General features: G+C 44.9%; 2 protein-coding genes across 4 annotated transcripts; one reads left to right on the top strand and one right to left on the bottom strand.

The window, feature by feature from the left end:
- Positions 1 to 1,368: 1,368 nt before the first annotated feature.
- Positions 1,369 to 6,009, bottom strand: LOC113586897 (suppressor of cytokine signaling 2-like). Of its 3 annotated transcripts, none has more exons than XM_035522644.1 (4): positions 5,698 to 6,009; positions 5,366 to 5,601; positions 3,590 to 3,846; positions 1,369 to 3,283 (listed from the first exon to the last, which is right to left on the bottom strand). In XM_035522644.1, the coding sequence occupies exons 3-4, from the start codon at positions 3,837 to 3,839 to the stop codon at positions 2,814 to 2,816; spliced, it is 720 nt and encodes a 239-aa protein (XP_035378537.1). In that variant the 5' UTR covers positions 3,840 to 3,846; positions 5,366 to 5,601; positions 5,698 to 6,009; the 3' UTR covers positions 1,369 to 2,813. The 3 variants fall into 3 exon arrangements, with proteins under 3 accessions (XP_035378537.1, XP_035378536.1, XP_035378535.1); XM_035522643.1 differs by having other exon boundaries at positions 5,366 to 5,598; positions 5,698 to 6,008; XM_035522642.1 differs by having other exon boundaries at positions 5,366 to 6,008.
- A 1,462-nt stretch (positions 6,010 to 7,471) lies between these two features.
- Positions 7,472 to 20,647, top strand: LOC113586891 (structural maintenance of chromosomes protein 1A). Its single transcript, XM_027025290.2, has 26 exons — positions 7,472 to 7,856; positions 8,797 to 8,985; positions 9,145 to 9,257; positions 9,701 to 9,904; positions 10,450 to 10,688; positions 11,520 to 11,778; positions 12,346 to 12,486; positions 12,576 to 12,658; positions 13,007 to 13,106; positions 13,505 to 13,612; positions 14,075 to 14,260; positions 14,567 to 14,746; positions 14,952 to 15,098; positions 15,212 to 15,349; positions 15,520 to 15,636; positions 15,724 to 15,830; positions 16,219 to 16,360; positions 16,634 to 16,779; positions 16,860 to 17,013; positions 17,411 to 17,521; positions 17,984 to 18,140; positions 18,654 to 18,808; positions 19,140 to 19,291; positions 19,527 to 19,596; positions 19,748 to 19,858; positions 19,963 to 20,647. The coding sequence occupies exons 1-26, from the start codon at positions 7,748 to 7,750 to the stop codon at positions 20,041 to 20,043; spliced, it is 3,699 nt and encodes a 1,232-aa protein (XP_026881091.2). The 5' UTR covers positions 7,472 to 7,747; the 3' UTR covers positions 20,044 to 20,647.
- The last annotated feature ends 281 nt before the right edge of the window (positions 20,648 to 20,928 follow it).

Raw genomic sequence — 20,928 nt, 5'->3', positions numbered from 1 at the left:
CACAACAACAACTCTGTCAGTGGTAGACATGCGATCCAGTCTGGAAAAATACTGCCCATTTACTCAGATGCAATGCGTAGTGTCTTCCCTCTGACTAGTGTAGTATTAGTACTGAGCACACTGGGAATTGTTTATGTTGTAATGACAATATCATTTGATAAAAGGAGTCATTTGTTGTTAGGTATTTACAAGTATCCCTGGTATGAGACTGAATATGGTGGCACACTGCATCGTGTGCATGCATGTAGCGTGTGGAAGTTCAGACAGATCTGCACAACTAAAAGGTGTGGCGAACATTCACAGACACCTTCACTAGAAAACACAGCAGTCAGTGAGATCATCCATCTGTGGATCATCCAGGTGGACAGATGTAGGAATCATTTTGCAGCCCTTCATCAATGATCAGTCAGCTTCTCTCCACTCGGCACTGCTGTCTGGGGGTGTTTGGGTGGGGGACCACTCTCTGCTCAGCACTGGCCATGATGTGCATACAAATGTTAATGATGAAACAGCAACCACTCCCTGCCTGTTACACGGTAGAGCCCTGCTGTCCTTATGGGTTCACTTCACTAGTTGTTTGGAGAAAATATTTTCTCTAAGGTTTGGTTTTATGTCTGTAATAATTTCCAGGGAAAAATGAGTCAGTACTATACAAGGATTAGATTTCAGTGAGAAAATGCGGGCAGTTTTAACTTTGTTTAAAACTTCAAACGTTCTGTGTTGTGTGATTATATATTGCCTTTCCCACTTAAAACTTACTTCATGTCTCTTATTTTGACTGACACCTAATGGTGGAATTAAATAATCGTGAAGTGTAAACGGTCTTAACTGCAGGTATTTGAGGGTTAAAGCATGAACAGACTCTGTCATTCTTCCTGGAAAGTTACCCCCCCACCCCCAAGCACGTACGTGCACACACACACACACACACACACACCTCCTCCTCCTCCTGGCTTTTCCTAGAAAGATCTTTGAGCCATGCCTGAATACAGGGACCTATAAAAGGTTCAGCTATTCAACTGTCTGCACATGGCCTGGTGCAAGAAGACATTTCCATCTAGGACGCTTAAAGACCCTGGAGGTTCTGTCCTGAACACTCCTGAGAACAAAGCTCTTCCGTTAAATCCAAGGCACAGTCGGCTTCTGCGCTCCTGGATCAGGACAGACATGCTGAGAAAGAAAAGACTAAAATGTCCTGTAATTACAGGCCATGTGATGTCTTGTAGTTACAGGCTATGTGATGTCCTGTAATTACAGACTACATTTGCTTAGGGCGTGGAAGGCCACAGCCTAATCCACTAATGCACTCAACACCTCAGTCCACAACACAACTCAGATCTTAACTCTGAAAACACCACAAAAGACAAGTGCCGTGTGCTCCCCGGACTGCAGGGTTAGTGTGTGCAGTCCATTAGGGTATAGTTTTATTTATCAAAATCAAGAAAAGGTGTTGCAGTAAAAAAAGAAATAAAGTAGACCACAGAGATGGAGTTATTTGTATTTGAAAACAAAACAAACAAACAAACACAAGCAGGTAAATGCAAAAGTCTAATTTTTTCCATTGTATTAGTAAATGTATTAATCTTCCAGTCTATTATTTACTGCCACTACTTTTGGAATTTTGGGTTTTCACATTATACAAAAGTTTTGCAGTTATACATGACTGACACTTCCGGCCATGCCACTAAATAATGACTATTGGTACAACAAGAAAGAAAAAAAGTCCAAACAGAATATATATCAATAAAGTTTAAGGAGTACACACACACACACACACACACACACACACACACACACACACACACACACACACTTACTTTACTGTTTATTTCCATTCTCACACTCCTCTATGTCAACTACAGCAGGAGAATGAAACAGTTCACTGTCCCTAAAGAAACAAAACCTGCTGTTTGAAAACAGAGATCCGAAAATCTGAGATCCTGAAATCCGGGCAGTGGTAGCTTGGTGGTTAAAGTACTGGAGTAGTAAGCAGAAGCTTGCCACATCAAGTCCCACCACTGTTGGGTACCTGAACAAGACCCTTAACCCTCAATTACACAAGTTGTGTTCAGTTATAATTGTAGGTCCCATTGGATAAAAGTGTCACGTAAATGTAAAAGATTCACTGCAGTGGTTTGGCTGTGTGGAAACCAAATGCTTATGACTGCATGTGCTGTAGCAGAAACTTTGGTTTCTTTTGTACAACAGTATGTCATGTTTTGGTTTTCATTTTACATGCATTTACATTTTTCCTGTATGTTCAGGGCTTTCCCCCACAATAAAAAAAATGAAGAAAGGTGCAAAAATGAAAATGTAGTAAAGTGGATTAATACATGAAGAGTCAAACCATATTATTTCCAGATGTCCAACACACATCTGAGCATGTGGGACCTGATTTAGGCTAGGCTTATGCAGAAATGTGTAATACATAAGACCAGATAACCCCAAAAATAAATCTGGTTTTGAGCAATTATGTGGCTCATCCTTGCCAAGCAAATAATCTAGCCAAGCACATAATCGAGTCAACCACACAACAGTTGTATAGCTCATATTTAAATCTGTTAATTGTACTGGTCCTGTCAGATTTATGATATTCTGTGGAGTTAACCCTAAAACCGCAGTACTGGTCTCACTCGCTACTCATATATAAACCCAGATTTATGATCATTAAATACACAAATCCATGGGGAGGATGGATGGAAAACCAGCACTGATCTGACCTTGTCATCTTTTAATTCAAATTTTACGAATCTGAAACAAACACTGAAATAAAAAAGAAATACTTAGAGCTGAGTGCCGGGCTGTTGCCATGGCTACAGGAGGAAGGGGTATTCCATCAGATAGTGTGTAAGTGGGCCAGGCAGCGACAGAGCAGTGTGGTTGCGGGAGTGCCGGTTTATCGCCACACGGCACAAGTGTTGCAGGCTGGGGGCGGCTTTACAGAGCGGCCTCGTCAACTTCAGCTGCAGCGGGGTCTCCGGACCCACTTGTGCAGGGGCATGGCCAGACTCCGCCTCCCGGCGGTGGGCCAAGGCGTAGTGCTGCACCAGGTCCACCGCGCCCTTAAACTGCCGGAGCCGAGGCCGCGCCACGGCGGCGGAGTCGAAGCCGAAATTGCCCCCCGCGTACTCGATGCGCAGGTGCGTGGTGCCCAGCGCGGTTCTGACAGACAGGGTGAGCAGGTAGGCTGGGTTGGAGCTGTCCCGCAGAAGAAAGGTCCCGTCCACGGCCTCCAGCAGAAGCCGCTTGGCCTCCGACGCTGTGACCGAGCCCCAGTACCAGCCTGCCACGTGCCCCGCACAACGAGACAGAGGAGATGAGATATGGTGAGGTGCTGTGGTGGCATGACGCGCCACAACAAACCAGCCTGAACCCAATACCACTCGATAAGTACACTACACACACGCACATTTGGTATAAGTTAACATTACCAATGTAGTAGTAATAATAATCGGAGTAATTATTAACTGTCTCTATATAGAGCCGACGATTTCACTTGCAAGCAACGGTTTGTGTTTGAGTGGGAGTGTGTGTGTGTGTGTGTGTGTGTGAGTGATAGCGTTAAGCGTCACGTGGTCTCTGTCCTCACCAGACTCATAAAGGTGAGTCATAGCGCCCCGAAGTCTCTCGGCGTCATGAGTGGAAGCCTCCCTGCTGGGCTCCAGCTCAGGGCTCCGCACTCCCCCTGCTGCGGGACACTTTTCCCCGCGGAGGTTCGGAAGGGGCACTCGGCAGCTCAGCGGCAGGGTCGGAGCTGGGCCATCAAGTCCGCAGTCGCCGCTGTGTGTCGGAGGTGCTTCAGTTTCCGTTGCTTTTGAGATGCACTGCGTGTGCCCCATCCAAGATCTTGAGGAGGCAAGCACGAGAACATTTGGAAAGATCATTTTAGCACGAACAAAAGAAACAGCGGTTGCTTGGCGCTTGGCAGCCGACTAAACCACTAAAAAAAGGAACACAGAGAGACAGGATGAGACAGGATGGTGTTTGATAGGATTTGTACCTCTGGCCTTACACATCAACTGATGTATCAAATGCTAACAAAAGTTAAACTGCTTCAAGCACACGACATTGAGGATAAATCATTTATGTGTATGGTGCTTTACAATGGGAGCATTAAAATTCCTGCAGAAAATCAGAGAAGATGCAAACGTATAGTTAGTTAGTTTGGTCTATAATATAGAAATGTAAATGTCTGTCACAAACATTCATTGAGTCACAAACCTAGCTACATTCTTAAAAGAAAAATATAACAATATCGCAGTTTGAAGTTTCTATATGTAATCTGGAAATAGGATCTCTCAAATAGATTGCACTTCTAAACATTTAGTAAATCTAAATCTCTGAAGCAGACTGGGTGTAACTGCTAAACATAGCAGGGATACTAAACACCATTGTCAATATTTGGAAACTTTTCTTGACACATTTCTGCCATTCATTTGAAATATTTTCCATTTTTATTTGGTTATCATTTGTACTTTGCCAGACATAGTCTAGAGCAATATAATTTAAGTCTGGGGCAATGCTTTGCTTTCTAATTTAAAGTTTTGACCACACTGGAAAGACTGACTTTGCTGAAGAACGGAGGGTTGAGAAACGTTTTTAAAGTATCAGAAACCCTGGTATTTATTTGGAATCGGCCTTGAACAAACTTCCATGTCACTTCTAGTGGGATTTAAAAAGGAATTATATCATCATCTCGTTATACTGCCTCAGTCACAAGATGTGGCAAAGAGGTAGCAAAACGCCAACTAAAAACACGTGCCGATTTAAGCTTGTGTGCATGTGCTGTGGCTTTTATTCGCCCATATCTTTACCATACATTTACTCAGAAACGCCTCACTGCTGTTTCAAAACCTTCTCCACATTTGCCAACACCTAAAGGCTTTGTGTCAAACCCATTTTGGGGCAACCGAGCCGCCAGTGGTTGTGGTTTTTTTTTAAGCGCTTTAGTTATCCCGGTAGAGTAACTTTCCTTTCGTCTTGTGAAGTTGTCCTTCCGGTTTTTGAAAATAAAATGTGGCTAAATGAGAGAGAAATGTTCGTCAGTTCATAAACCAAACTGAGGAAAAATCCAAACCCGCGTAGATCTCATTAGCACTGCAACCAGTAATGTGGGTTACCTCAGATTCGTTAGTTTGGAAATTGCCTCACATATAGGCGAATTTTATAAGATGTTTGGATTGATCTCTATTGGTAATTTATTTCTCACATTTATGAAAAGAATATTAAAGAATAAAACACGTATCCCCCGTTCTCTTGGCCCTTTTAATTGTCATATTATGTAGGCGTAAGTTTTTACTAAACGTTTTAATTGACCTGCTTTTTGTGCATGGATCATAACATGAATAAAAAAGAAAGATCTCACCTTCGACGTGGTCCTGAGAAACGAGCCCAAATCTGTTCCTTTCTGTGGCCAACTAGCTGTGTTTTGCTGCGTGATGGCCCGTACCGATGCCTCGTTTTACGCAGCGTTGATAGTCCTTTGGAGACCTACTCAGTAATATCCATTACGCACAAAGCCCACGGCTGCATCGCTGAGCCACACCAGCGTTTCCACGTATTACACACCAACACGTTGACTCGAACGGCGGCTGATTCCTTCTTGGTTAAAAGCACAATTTACAGAATCAAAGGTTTATGTTAAGCTTCAGCAGAGATTTCTCCGAGTGTTAAAATAATTGATGAAATCATATTTACCAAAACAATAGGCGAGCTGTACGAGCCTCGTGTCGCACACTGAAACGCAGGCTTACGTGTGCTCGTAACGATCCACGAATGAGTTTCGTATTTGTTTAATGATTTCTAAGAATCCGATTCTAATCGATGGCTTTTATGAGGCGCTAGTGTTTGTGAGTCCTCTGGTTCCGAATGTAAATACTGTTCATTCAGCTCCTCGATCCCACGTTTATTTTACTGTATTTCCCATGTAGCGAGGCAGCGCACCACTTTCCAGGAATATTCTGAGAAAGATAGGTCACGTGTGTGTGTGTGTGTGTGTGTGTGTGTGTGTGTGTGTGTGTGTGTGTGTGTGTGTGTGTGTTTGATTTTATCTGGCTCGACTCCACCAGTCTGTGGCTCGGAAGATGAAGTCACTAAACTGTTTCTTTGCTCCATTTTGGAGCGCTTATTGCGAGTAGCGCAAACGTTAGAATGAAATCTAATATAAGGTAATCTTAATGACATAAGCATGTGCTATCTCTCTCTATTTCTTTCTTTCTTTCTTTCTTTCTTTCTTTCTCTCTCTCTCTTTCTCTCTCTCTCTCTCTCTCTCTCTCTCTCTCTCTCTCTCCTCTCTCTCTCTCTCTGACATTGCAACTGAGCAGTCTGATTCATGGCGATGTGACTGTCACAGAGGATTCTATATAAGGGCTTTTTCAGTTTGCAGGGATCATTTGAGTGATTAAAATGACTAAGCTCACCAAATCATTTGCTACGGGTTCGCTCTCTTTGTTGTGAATTGCAAGCTAACTCGAATACATCACAGACTCTTGCAATTTAAAACACGGAGTTTTCACGGATTTATTGCTGTAGAGTAAATGACACGCGCTGCGCTTCCAAGAACCCGCAGCACGAGCGTTTCCCGGTAGGTCGCGCGCGGTTGATTTGTGCTGCGCGAGGGCTCTTCGCTATGACAATGGCAGCGCGGGGCGCGCCCTGGCGCGCAGATGCTGCATTGCACTGCTGCTACACGGTGCTGAACAAACCTCTAACTTATTGCAGCATTCATATACCCGTTAAGGCCTCGGCAGTCGAGAATTAACGGATGAGCGGAATCACACACCAGGCGCTTAAAGTGCCCTTTAATGTGAGTGTGACACATTACCAGACTGTTGTTAAGACTGTGAGACGTTCAAAGCGGTTTGAATGGGAAATGATACAGATATGAAATCAGTCTTATGCTGTAAAATAGACTCAGTTGAAATAACCTGAAATATGACGTCCAGTTTACCAATACGTTTTGTAATTGTCTATCAAATCATTACATTTTCATTTGAAATGATATAAATGACTATCAAATCACCTTTTAAGCAATCAAAAGGCGATCAAAGTTTTACTAGGAAAAATATAAACACGAAAATCTTATTTAGAAATCATAAAAAATCATATAAAACATTACATAAAGCATTTGTCATTTAACGTTTGTAGTCCTTTGAAATCTTAACTTTGGCCCTTCCTTAATCACAAAGGCTGACACTGGTCTTTTAACTGCAAATAAAAACCTTTAAGGCATATTTGGCAAACATCTCACCGTGTGAGCCCATTATTGCGATAACAACAACAAAATACAAATACATATACTGGTATAATGATCAGTTATACGTATTAAGCGCTGCTTTTCGGTACCTTGGCGCCAGCGTTAATCTTAATGTGCGCTGGTCTCTGGGCTTACAGTTCAAAGGACGCGTTTTGCTGCCAAGTCTCGCGGTGATAGCGTTGGTAGCGGGGCTTGCAGTGCGCGCGCAGCGGCCGTTGCGCTAGTCCGCTGGTTTGAGTGCAGGGCTGTTTAGCCCAACGGCGCTCAGAAAGCAAGCCAAGTAGGAGATCTCAGACTTACACCGGGCGGTTAGGCTTATGGTGTTTAGTCGTAGGACGTAAATATTATATATATATATATATATATATTTTTTTTTTAACCGTACATGTTTTCGTGTGTACACACTGTTGTACTGTTTTAGCTTGCTAGCTAACTAGCTAGCCAGCAGCCTGACATCATTCTTTTTTCCCCCCCAATTCAAAATATTTCAAGATGGGCTATTTAAAATTAATTGAGATTGAGAATTTTAAATCGTACAAAGGTAAACAAATAATCGGCCCCTTCCATAAGTTCACAGCAATTATTGGTCCAAATGGATCAGGTAAGAAATCCACTTGCTTACCTCGGGAAGATGTAGGCCAACCTAGCTAAGATAACCTAGCTCAGATAGCTAAGGCTAGCTAGCGAGCTAACGTTGCCCACCATTAAGCCTTAAATTAGGTTTTGTAACTAAAGTTAGCTTGGGACTTCAAAGTCAGAAGCCGTAAATTCAGTTGGATAATTTGTCATTTAAAATTGTTCTAGTTAATCCTAGCTACAGACACGGACGTCCGTGATTAGTGATGTGATTTTGTCAGGATGTGACAGTACAGCGGGAATGGCTCGGTGCTGATCTCCTAGCTAGCTGTGCTAACCTAGCTATCTATAACCGACAGTTAACAAAACATGCAAAGTTGAATTTAACAACTGCAGATTACTGTCTGTCTGTCGTACCATACGCGACTTTGCTTTGAATGACAAAACCTGCAATACTAATGAGGCCTTGCTAATGCAAGGAAACTAAATAAGATAGCTAGTTATCATAGCTGGAAAGGTCAGTCGTTGGCAGATCATGTAGCTGCATTTGTTAGGCGCTCCTGTACAGGGTCAGTATGAGGTGTGTATTCCTTGGGATCGTACGTGTCTGAGCTTGGTGTTGCTATCAACTTGCTTCATCTGTTACCAACCAGTACATGATGGTTGTAACAAATTAAATTGACACTACTGCTATACAGATGTAGTTGTCACTTCATGAAGCAGGAAATATTTTGAGCATTTTCATCCTTTTTGAAATCAGGAGCACCTAACAAATTCTGAAAATGCAGTCAGTCATATCGTTTGTTCTTCCAGAATGTTTGCGGGGAAATAAACCCTACCCTGCTTCTCGTACATTATGTGGAAGTACACTTACTCCAACATGTCGCTGCTGGTGTAGACACAGGACGGAGCTGGTAAATATACATGACAGGTCCTCCGCGCATTACATGTGCTGGTATTCTCAGGTAAGTCCAACCTCATGGATGCGATCAGCTTCGTACTGGCTGAGAAGACCAGCAACCTACGAGTGAAGACGCTGAAGGACCTTATTCACGGAGCACCTGTGGGGAAGCCGGCCGCTAACCGTGCCTACGTCAGCATGGTGTACCAGGAGGAGGGCGGAGAGGAGTGTGCCTTCACCCGGGTCATCGTAGGTGAGGCCTGCACTTCAATTATGGGATGTTAATGAGATATTAATATTGGGGGATATTAATTAGAGGAGCTTAATGATACTTTGAATTGCTGATTGCTACTCTTATTTATTGAGACTTTTTACCATGGTGCTTCCCCCCCCCAATATTCCCCTCTGGCAGGTGCCTCATCGGAGTATCGTATTAATAATAAAGTGGTAGGCCTGTCTGAGTACAGTGAGGAGCTGGAGAAATTGGGCATTCTTATCAAGGCCAGGAACTTCCTCGTCTTTCAGGTTAGTTGTGGCACTGCAGGGCCGTCTTTTTCCATCAAGCCCTGGTCTTCTACCAGAGGCCTGGGAGCTTGAGGGTCCTGTGTAGTATCTTAGCTGTTCCCAGGGCTGCACTTTTCTGGAAGGAAATCTCAGATGTTGTTCCTGGGATCTTCTGGAGCCACTCTTCCAATTCAGGGATCACATCCACTGGTGCTCCAGTTATCACGGGAACCACAGTTGCCTTTAATTTCCACATTTGTTCTCGCTCTTCTTTCATCCCTGGGTGTTTCTTGGGCTTTTCGTGTTCCTTGTCCCTGATGTTGCTTTCCCTACAGCCCTCTTGCTGTTTATCCAACGCTGCTGTGTTCGCTTGGGTAGTCATAGCAGTATTTCTTTCCATTAAAGTAAATCCTTCTGTCAGCAAATGGTGTGCCGAATTGTTTTCTCCCGTGTTGGTCACTCAGGGGGCAGTAGAGTCCATTGCCATGAAGAACCCCAAGGAGAGAACTGCACTGTTTGAGGAGATCTCACGGTCAGGGGAGCTAGCTCAGGAGTACGACCGGCGTAAGAAGGAGATGGTGAAGGCTGAGGAGGACACGCAGTTTAACTACCACCGCAAGAAGAACATAGCAGCAGAACGCAAGGAGGCCAAGCAAGAGAAAGAGGAGGTGAACTTACTGCATGCTGATGTCTGAGCTTTCATGGGAGGGCTTTTGACATGTTTCCATGGTTTCCCTTTTCATTTTCTTTTATTTATTTGTGTGAGAGCTGGGGTTAAGCTTCTGTTGGTTCTACTGATTCCATAGCTCAACATGAATGCTACTTGAATGATTATTAGAATGATAATTAATAAGGTTACTAGAATGTTAAATTGTTAAGTTACTAGAATTAATTGAAAAGGTCACGAATTCTAATTGAAATAGTTACTAGAATGTGAATTGAAAAGGCTACTAGTATTGATTCACAAGGTCACTAAAATGCAAATTTTTTTCGAAGGATTTGAGTTATCTCAGGTGCCTGGAATATTAATATCACAAATTTTAGTACATTGATGCTTAGCAAATTATCTACTGTGCCTGCCTCAAATGATTTGGTTTAGTTTAGTTCCAGTAGATGAAGGTGTGTCTGTGCAGTAGTGCCCGTACTACCTGTGCCACAGAGCAGCAGTTCAGAGATCCTCCGCCCTTAGTCCTCATCTCGTTCTCTGGTCCAGGCCGAGCGCTACCAGAGGCTGAAGGACGAGGTGGTCCGAGCCAACGTGCAGCTGCAGCTGTTCAAACTGTACCACAACGAGGCTGAGATCGAGAAACTGAACCGCCTGCTGGCCCAGCACAACCGCGAGATCGACAAAGACCGCAAGCGCATGGACCGTGTGGAGGAGGAGCTCAAAGAGAAGAAGAAGGAGCTTGGCAGGATGATGAGAGACCAGCAGACTGTGGAGAAGGAGATCAAGTGAGCACAAACACGGTTCTGGGTTTGGCTGAATTCTGCATGTGTCTTTGTGCTGATTCTTTCTTAGGAGCTATACCAGTGTGCCACTGATATTTTCAGTGTTAATGCCAAAGTTGATGCAGTAACGCATTGTTTTCGTAGTCATGCATGCATTTATATGCGCATAGTAATATATGCATTTTTGCAGAGTGCATCTAATATGTGTGGTAGATAGTAAGCTGACAAACAAAACTATTAAAGAACTGACAGCAGATTGGAGTCACTGAGGAGCTAAAATATCATTACCTGGATCATCTTGGTGACAGAATTAATACTTAAAGGGGCAAATACTGGCACGTTGTTCTACTGGTGATACTGGTTATGTGCAGTGTGGCACGTTGTTCTACTGGTGATACTGGTTATGTGCAGCGTGGCACGTTGTTCTACTGGTGATGCTGCTTATGTGCAGCGTGGCACGTTGTTCTACTGGTGATGCTGCTTATGTGCAGCGTGGCACGTTGTTCTACTGGTGATGCTGCTTATGTGCGGCGTGGCACGTTGTTCTACTGGTGATGCTGCTTATGTGCGGCGTGGCACGTTGTTCTACTGGTGATGCTGCTTATGTGCAGCGTGGCACGTTGTTCTACTGGTGATGCTGCTTATGTGCAGCGTGGAACGTTGTTCTACTGGTGATGCTGCTTATGTGCAGCGTGGAACGTTGTTCTACTGGTCATACTGGTTATGTGCAGCGTGGCACGTTGTTCTACTGGTCATACTGGTTATGTGCAGCGTGGAACGTTGTAGATATAAAGTAGATCCTTGATTAATGATGTCTTGTCTTTTGTCCACCAGGGAGAAGGACGCTGAGCTGAACCAGAAGAGGCCGCAGTACATCAAAGCGAAGGAGAACACAGCCCACAAGATCAAGAAGCTGGAGGCGGCACGCAAGTCACTGCAGAACGCCCAGAAGTGTTACAAGAAGCGCAAGACAGACATGGACGAGCTGGAGCGGGAGCAGAGGGCTGTGGAGATGGCCCGGCAGGAGTTTGAGGAGCGCATGGAGGAGGAGGCCCAAAGTCAGGGCCAGGACCTCCAGCTGGAGGAGAACCAGGTACAAACCAACCAACATTCACTGAGTGCAGGCGCTATGTTTTTGTTTGTTTGTCTCCTTATTTTGATTGATTTGGCTATTTTTCTCCCTTATGTACAGTACTTTGCTAGTGTAGTTTAGGGGATCAGCTCCAGTCGTGGGGCTTTCCTTCCCTGTGTAGTGTCCTGTTTTTATTGCTCCAGCACAGCGGCCCAGATCCCCTGCTCATTAGCACGCCATGAGCCAGGGTGGGCCCAGAGCTTGGCAGGAAAACTAGAACTTGTGTAGGTTGGTGGGCTTCAGGGTGGGAGTTCAAACCCCTGCTTTTTTTTTGGGGGGGGGGGGGGGGGGGTGTATTTTTGGTATAAACCATTCTGTTTGACATAAATAATACCTCAAAAAATATACTGTGATAAAAATCTTTTAAAAAAGTCAGAACCTTAAATAATTCTGCTATACCTTCCATACATTTGTGAGCTTTGCTTAGGATGTATTGTGTGTGAGCGTGTGTGTGTGAGCGTGGTCAACCCATCTTAGGTTTAGTAATCCATCGTAACCACGTTGTATTTGTGTCCCCTTCTCCCCCAGGTGAAGGCGTATCACCGTCTGAAGGAGGAGGCAAGTAAGCGTGCTGCCACACTGGCTCAGGAGCTGGAGAAGTTCAACCGCGACCAGAAAGCTGACCAGGACCGCCTGGACCTGGAGGAGAGGAAGAAGGTGGAGACAGAGGTAGGAACCGGGCAGGAAACGCAACCGGCCGCGTGGAGAAGGGCCGTGTAGCTCCGGCAGCTGACGCGCGGGTGTTGCTCTGTCCACAGGCAAAGATCAAGCAGAAGATCAGGGAGATTGAGGAAAATCAGAAACGGATTGAAAAGCTTGAGGATTACATCACCACCAGCAGGTAATCCAACGACGTGGACACCTCTGCTCCAACCCAGAGGATGTGTCATTTCAGGGTAAAAATGAATGGAGTGAAAGCCCTGCTATGGTTGGAGCAAAACCCTGTGAAGGACTTTACATTCTTAATCTGAACTGTCCACCTTTGGTCCATATGTCTCTATTTTAGCTTCTACTGACCATCATGATTTTCTCTTTCTCATTTGTCATTACTTGGGCCCTTATCTATTTAGCTCCTTTTAAAATTTAAATCCAAAATGTTTAAAACGTTTTAAATGAGGATGAAGATTAGACAGATAACACTTTACTGATGCCGAGGGAAATTGTCTCGTCATGGCCCCTCCCCTCGCAGGCAATCTCTGGATGAGCAGAAGAGAATGGAGGAGGAGCTAACAGAGGAGGTGGAACAAGCTAAGAGGAGGATTGACGAGATTAATATGGAGCTGAACCAGGTACAGAGGGCAGGACTAGCGTCTCTGGGGACAGTGAGTGAGTGTGTGTGTGTGTGTGAGTGTATACACACGCGCGCTCACGCCAGACCCCTTTGTGTAGGTGTCTGTGTATCTGTTTGAATGTATAGCTCGTAACATAAACACTAAATTTGAAAATATTTTTATTTTCATTGCTTTTTATTAAATTATTATTTAAACTAACTTAAAGAAAACACATGTTTAGTGTTTACCACATAAGGCACTGGTTACGCATATAGTTAATAATGGTTAATAATATCTAATTGTGCATATATTTAACAATAATAAATTATGCCTATGTTTAATACTGAAGGACTTTAGCTTTAAACTAGAAGGAACAGATCCTCTTTGGACGCCTTGTTCTTCTGTTCCTCTGCCAGGTAATGGAGCAGCTTGGCGATGCTCGTATAGACAGACAGGAGAACAGCCGACAGCAGCGCAAGGCTGAGATAATGGAGAGCATCAAAAGACTCTACCCTGGATCCGTGGTAAGGGCCACATGTGCAGGTTAGAGGGTCGCCACGACACCATATCAGTATCGTTTTAATAGCGGCATTCTATTAACATTTTATTTGTAATTTAATTTTAATTAACATTTTCAGAACAAAGATGAGCCAGTATTTTTGATTTTCCATATCAATGTGGCCATGCGTTATTGCTTTACAGTGTACTCTCAGTAACATGAAAACAACGTCTTCAGTATACCGCCAGCAAAAACGTTACTATTACTATGAAATTTGGTGGTTGAAATATAACAATCAGGATTATGTTAGAATTTTTAAGATATGCATAGATGACACCCCTAAGATGCGATTACTATCGGCATTCGATTTTGATGGCAAAAAAAGCCCTAATGCTCCTGCAGTTACCCAGAATACTCTTCACTCCTGCCCCAGCACCCGTGGGTGGGTGTTTGCATTGCCGTGGTCATAAGTGTGTCCTCTCACCAGTATGGACGGCTCATAGACCTGTGCCAGCCCACACAGAAGAAGTACCAGATTGCAGTGACGAAAGTTCTGGGTAAAAACATGGACGCCATCATCGTGGATTCGGAGAAGACAGGACGGGACTGCATCCAGTACATCAAAGAGCAGAGGGGAGAGCCTGAGACCTTCCTGCCCCTCGACTACCTCGAGGTGCTCCTGCCACTACTTCCACTCTGGGATTTGCTGTGTTTGTCAACAAATAGAAAAATGTGGTAGTAACTAAAACTCAGTGTTGATCAGACAACTGTAGTGCAGCCATGGTGCACGCGAGCTGGCGTTTTAAATGTGCTCTTGTTCTCGCTAATGCACATCACATGTTCCTTCATCTCAAGTTACAGTTAACAATCTTAATAGGAAGTTACCAAAGGGAATAACCAAAAGTGAAAATACATATTTGGAAAAAAGTTTTGAATTGGTCTGGTTTCTTCTCGTGCTGGCTGGCGTCTGCGGCGACAGGTCAAACCCACGGACGAGAAGCTCCGTGAGCTCCGTGGCGCCAAGCTGGTGATCGACGTCATCCGCTACGAGCCGCCACAGATAAAGAAAGCCCTGCAGTACGCGTGCGGGAACGCCCTTGTGTGCGAGAATGTGGAGGATGCTCGCAGAATTGCCTTCGGAGGACCCTACAGGCACAAGGTACTGCAGGAGACCATAAAACGGCTCGGGGTTTCTGTTTTCTGCTGGTGGTCTGTGTCCTTGTTGGTGTTGTTCAGTCTCATGTGATTGACATGCAAGTTCTTTTTGGTGTTTTTAAAACTTATTTGGCCCAGATTAGCACTGTAAGTCTTTATAAAGGTGATGGTGTCGCTTCTGTCGAGACTGATCTCTTCCTTCTGGCTAGACTGTGGCTCTGGACGGAACCCTGTTCCAGAAGTCTGGCGTGATCTCCGGAGGGGCGAGTGATCTAAAAGCCAAAGCTCGCCGTTGGGACGAGAAGGCCGTGGACAAGCTGAAGGAGAGGAAGGAGAAACTCACGGACGAGCTGAAGGTGACACTGAACACCTCCTCTGCTCCCGCTAGGCGGAGGCGTCGGGACAGCCTGCATGCAGCGGGGGGGTCAGCTTTTGAGTCAGCTGAACGTGGGTGTTTTTGGCGTTTCAGGAGCAGATGAAGGCGAAGAGGAAGGAGGCAGAGCTGCGTCAGGTGCAGTCGCAGGCTCACGGCCTCCAGATGCGGCTGAAGTACTCCCAGAGTGACCTGGAGCAGACCAAGACGCGCCACCTGGCTCTGAACATGCAGGTGAACATGCCGCTCTGATTTGCACACAGTCACGGGTCAAGGACTTTACACAGGCAGCATGTTGGATTTTTAAGTGATGCCCAAATAATTACTATTTGTTTGAGATGGAGGTGATTGTTATTGGACAAGTCTTCCACCTCTAACTTTTTTTAATCGTTTTTGAATTTTAGGAAAAGTCCAAGCTGGAGAGTGAGCTGGCCAATTTTGGGCCTCGAATCAACGACATCAAGAGGATCATCCAATCACGCGAGAGGGACATGAAGGAGCTAAAAGATCGCATGAACTTGGTAGGCAGCAGACCTGATTCCACACAGACACGGGACCACGGAAGGCACTCCCCTGTCACTCACAGTACCGGCCATATCGTTTCCCAGGTGGAGGATGAGGTGTTTGTTGAGTTCTGTAAGGAGATCGGGGTCCGAAACATTCGCGAGTTTGAGGAGGAGAAAGTCAAGAGGCAGAATGAAATCGCCAAAAAACGGTACGATTTACCCCTAGAAACAGAATTGTAATCTAAAGGACTATTATATTTACAGAATTATAGACCATCATGTACACAGAATAGTACTGTAATAGACCATCATGTAGACAAGATTATTATTCTAAATTACAGTAGAATTCTAAGTGATTAAATGAAAATAAATGCTGTTATTGATTGATTTTAACCTAATATAAAGGGGTTTCAGAAATGTGCCTTATTTAAAGGTGCTCTGAAGAGAAAGGGTATATTTTTAATGACGTGATCTACATCACGTTAGCGTTTTCTCCACCCTGTGTGTAGACAGCGGGGTTTGTATTGCTAATGTGGGCCGTGACCTTTTGGTTCTGAGGTGACCGACACCCACCCCCCCTTTCACGACTTGCTTCAGTCTGGAGTTCGAGACCCAGAAGACCCGTCTGGCGATCCAGCTGGACTATGAGAAGAACCAGTTGAAGGAGGACCAGGAGAAAGTTATCATGTGGGAGCAGACCGTGAAGAAAGATGAGAGTGAGATCGAGAGGCTAAAGAAGGTAGAGAACACCTGAAGAACATCTTGCCCAGTAATTACGGCAACATTAGATATACCATAAAGATTAAGACCAGAGGATGCTGTGTAGTTTTCTGTTCAGTTAGAGGTCCAGCACATTAGATCACAATTCACACCACGACTTGGTAAAAACTGCGTGTTCATCTTCTACCTATGGACAGTGCTGGGCCTCACCGCTGTCCAGCTGACCGCATGCTGCGTCTCACCGTGTCCTGCTTCTCTCTGTCTTCTCATGTGTCCTACTGCCTTTTAACAGGAGGAGCAGCGCCACATGAAGATCATTGATGAGACAATGGCGCAGCTGCAGGACCTGAAGAACCAGCACCTTGCCAAGAAATCCGAGGTGAACGACAAGAACCATGAAATGGAGGAGATCCGCAAGAAGCTCGGAGGAGCCAACAAGTGAGTTCCTGCTCGTGCTGCTACTTTGGGGAAAGGGGGGTGAGACGACCATGGGGCCAAGGTGTGTGTGTGTGTGTCAGGGACCTCACTCAGCTCCAGAAGGAGGTAACGGCCATTGAGACGAAGCTGGAGCAGAAGCGCAGTGACAGACACAACCTCCTGCAGGCCTGTAAGATGCAGGACATTCGTCTGCCCCTCAGGTCAGGCACCATGGACGACATCAGCCAGGAGGAGGTACGTTAGGGGCTTAACCCCACCCCTGCTTTATGATGTAAAAATAAATGGCAGCCAGGAGGAGGTATGGTAGGGGCTTAACCCCGCCCCTGCTTTATGATGTAAAAATAAACATCAGGCAGGAGGAGGTACCCTAACCCCCCACCCCCTACATTCTATTGTGTAAAAATAAACCCACTGTGCTCATATGACAAGGTCACTTTATTCACAGCCAGCGTAAGGCTACCAGTTAAACATATCCAGGATACACCAGTACTGTGTGCTGGCAGATCAGGATGTTCTAACTGCACAGGGATGTTCCCCTTTGGGAAATCTGTTATGTGATCCCTAAGGGGGTGGGTGCATTTGTCACTAACGTGTGTTTGTGTGTAAGTACGCATGTATGTTTATGCTGTAGGGAAGCAGTCAGGAGGAGAGTCTGAGTAGCAGCCAGAAGACCTCCAGCACCGTGCTGGCCAAAGAGGCCCTGATCGAGATCGACTACAGCAGTCTGTCGGACGACCTCAAGGTGAATCTCCACACAAATGCGCATGGAACTCATTCCCTTCTTCCCAGATGTGCATTACACCCTTTTAAAACTACACCTTCTCAATTCTGACTGTACAATTCCCTACAAGAGCTGCATTTCACACCAAAACACTCAGCGTGACTGTTTACATCTAAACCACCGAGAGATGAAGAAATTTAGCAATTTCCACCAAATAGACAATCCACGATTGTCTATAAAGTGTGATAAAAGAGAATAAGAACCTTAAGACAGTTCATTTTGGCTGTGACTTGAATTTACATATTGAACGAGAAAGTTGGCATTAGGACTTAACTTTTACCAGTCTAATATTATCTAGCGTTTAACTTCACTAGTGCAGCGTTACCATGTGTTTAGCGTTCCCGGCGTAGCCTTACGGCGTGTGTAGCGTTCCCGCGTAGCATCGTGTTTCTCCCACTGATGCGGCCCTGTGTGGGGCTACAGGACTCCCTGACGGAGGAGGAGATCAAAGCGGAGATGAACGGCCTGCAGCAGCGGCTCAACGAGCAGCAAAGCATCTTGCAGCGCATCAGCGCACCCAACATGAAGGCCATGGAGAAACTGGAGAGCGTCAGGGACAAGTTCCAGGAGACCAGTGACGGTGAGCAGCAGCCTGAGGGTGTTGGGACCCGGATCAGCTCCGGGCAGAAATCTGGAAAATGTAGAATTTAAAAAGAACAACTCTTCACACTTGGGAAAAGAATGGGAGTTCAGAATGAGTTGGGAGAAAAAAAATTGGATGTTTTTTGAGAAAATAATAGATTCTTAATTCTCTTTAGAGGGAAAGATCAGACTGCATTCTCCAAGAGCAAAAAACAAGACTTTTTAAAGGTTTTAAGAAAAAAAAACTGGTGTGCACCCTGAATGAAAGGCCATCCCATAATCATAATGACAGGAAAGCGTTAGCAGGGTCCCAAGTTTAGTACAGCTTAGTACTGCTGAAAATATATTTAAAAAAAGATCGATGGATAGAGACATATGGGTCCATAGATTAGTGGTTTACATGCCAGACTGAACACTTTTGGGTCTTTCATGGTGGAGCAGGGAGAAACGTTTAAAATGTTTGTCTACTTTAAAGTGAGGTGTTTAAAATTTGCGCCGTTGACGTTTTCAGAATTTGAGGCTGCCAGGAAAAGGGCAAAGAAAGCCAAGCAGGCATTTGAGCAGATCAAGAAGGAGAGGTTTGATCGCTTCAACGCCTGCTTTGAGTCTGTCGCCACCAACATAGACGAGATCTACAAGGCTCTCTCGCGCAACAGCAGCGCTCAGGTGAGGACATGCGAGCCCAGGCACGTGACTGCTGAGCACACGTGCTGCTGCGCAATCGTCAGGACAGTAGTCCTGTGCTGTCAGAAACCGACCTCTGATGAGGACAAGCAGGATATGAGACCAAGTTTGTAACCGTGTTTCTAATACGCATTTCTAGTGGTGTTGACCGTAGTCGCCTCGGGGTTTATGATGGGCACGTTCATCTGCTGTTGTTTCATAGTTAATCTGGTGCAGTTGTAGTTAATCTGGTGGGGTCCTGCTGGGAGTTGCATATGAAGAGGTCCACCGATGGTGCGATGGTGGTAAACCTGCGGGGCTCGTGTTGATGCAGGCTTTTCTTGGGCCGGAGAATCCGGAGGAGCCTTACCTGGACGGGATCAACTATAATTGCGTGGCCCCTGGGAAACGCTTCAGACCCATGGACAACCTGTCGGGAGGAGAGAAAACCGTGGCTGCACTGGCTTTGCTCTTCGCCATCCACAGGTGAGCATCCCCTCACTGCCTACGTTTACATTTACAGCAAAGCCACTTACAGTTATGACTGAACACAGCTTCAGTAATTGAGGGTTAAGGGCCTTGCTCAGGGGCCCATTAGTGGTGGGACTTGAACTGGCACCACCAAGCTACCACTACCACACACGTCCTGGTCACAGAACAGCTGTGCACCAGTAACAGGCTGTAATAAACGTTTCACTGATCTTTCCCTCCTCCCCAACAGCTACAAACCTGCTCCCTTCTTCGTGCTTGATGAAATTGATGCAGCCTTGGACAACACCAACATCGGCAAGGTCAGTGTTCCAAACAGAACTCCGTTTATACTGGTGCTGCTAGCGTTTCAGCTCTCTGAGGGTTCTGCAGTAAGAGTCCGGAATTCTGCCTCTTCCTGGATGAAGGGTTGTCCTGCTGCCAAACTCACGCATGCATGCCTCTCTCCTCCAGGTGGCTAACTACATCAAGGATCAGTCTGTCCAGAACTTCCAGGCCATCGTCATCTCCCTGAAGGAGGAGTTTTACACGAAGGCTGACTCTCTCATCGGAGTGTATCCTGAGGTCAGGGGTCACACACACACCTCAGCACGCGTCACCTGAACGAGTCGATGTGTTGGCGTAACCATTGATGCATTAACATGTCTCTGACTTCTGTTTGCCTGCAGCAAGGAGACTGTGTTATCAGTAAGGTGTTGACCTTTGACCTCTCCCAGTATCCAGATGCAAACCCCAATCCCAACGAGTGATGTTCGTCCAACGTTTCCCGCCACATCAGGAATTCTGATTTGGCATGGTTCAATTTTTACATGTCACTGTACAAATTTCGAGCTAGTTTAGACTTTATGGTTGTGTCTCTCTCTCTCTCTCTCTCTCTCCATATACAAACTTTTCTTGATTTTTAGTCTTCATGGATTTTAAGTATATTTACATTTGGTATTTGTGTGGAAATTGGTGAGACATTTTTCTTCCACATTAACAAGTTGTGGCTTTCCTTCCCCGATTTGCTTGTAGACATTTTTATACTCAATCATGCTGATTTTGATGGATAATGCTCAGTTAAAACATTTACAGCTTACTTCTAAAAACAGAAGTGCTGGACCGTAGCTGCGTATAGAGCCTATAAGTAAAGGACTTCCTGCTATGATAAAAGATCGATGGTTGCTTTTTTTTTTTTTTTTTTTTTTTTTTTTTTTTTTTTTAGAGGTAGTCTAGTCCATTGCTTTATGGCTTCTGGTTTTGTCTGTGTGCCAAAGTTTTGTCTTTTTGCAATTGTAATCATGTTTCCTATTCTACTAAAATGTAAACTCATGGACTTTTAAGAAGAATAAACTTGTTTCCAGTGCTTGGTAACAGGGGTCTTCTGTCAGCAGAGCTGAGATTTCTCATGATGGTAAGACTAGTGTCCATAATGCATGCACTAATGTCATAGGCAGCTATCTTGGTCTTTACAAAATCAGTCTAGGACAGCCTGGGTTAGTGATGTTCAGAATTACAAAGCATAGTGATTGGAAATGTTATGATGCACGGTAAGTTCATTTTCTATGACAAGCTCAATTGTTAATATAATTATAGTGAATACAACCATTCCTGTCCTTTACGGTAGATGATAAACCCTGGTCTTGTGTCGGTTT

This window comes from Electrophorus electricus, chromosome 24 (genome assembly GCF_013358815.1).
Source record: "Electrophorus electricus isolate fEleEle1 chromosome 24, fEleEle1.pri, whole genome shotgun sequence".
Lineage (NCBI taxonomy): Eukaryota > Metazoa > Chordata > Actinopteri > Gymnotiformes > Gymnotidae > Electrophorus > Electrophorus electricus.
Note: the sequence above shows the minus strand (reverse complement) of the source record. Positions and strands in the feature narration are given on the sequence as shown.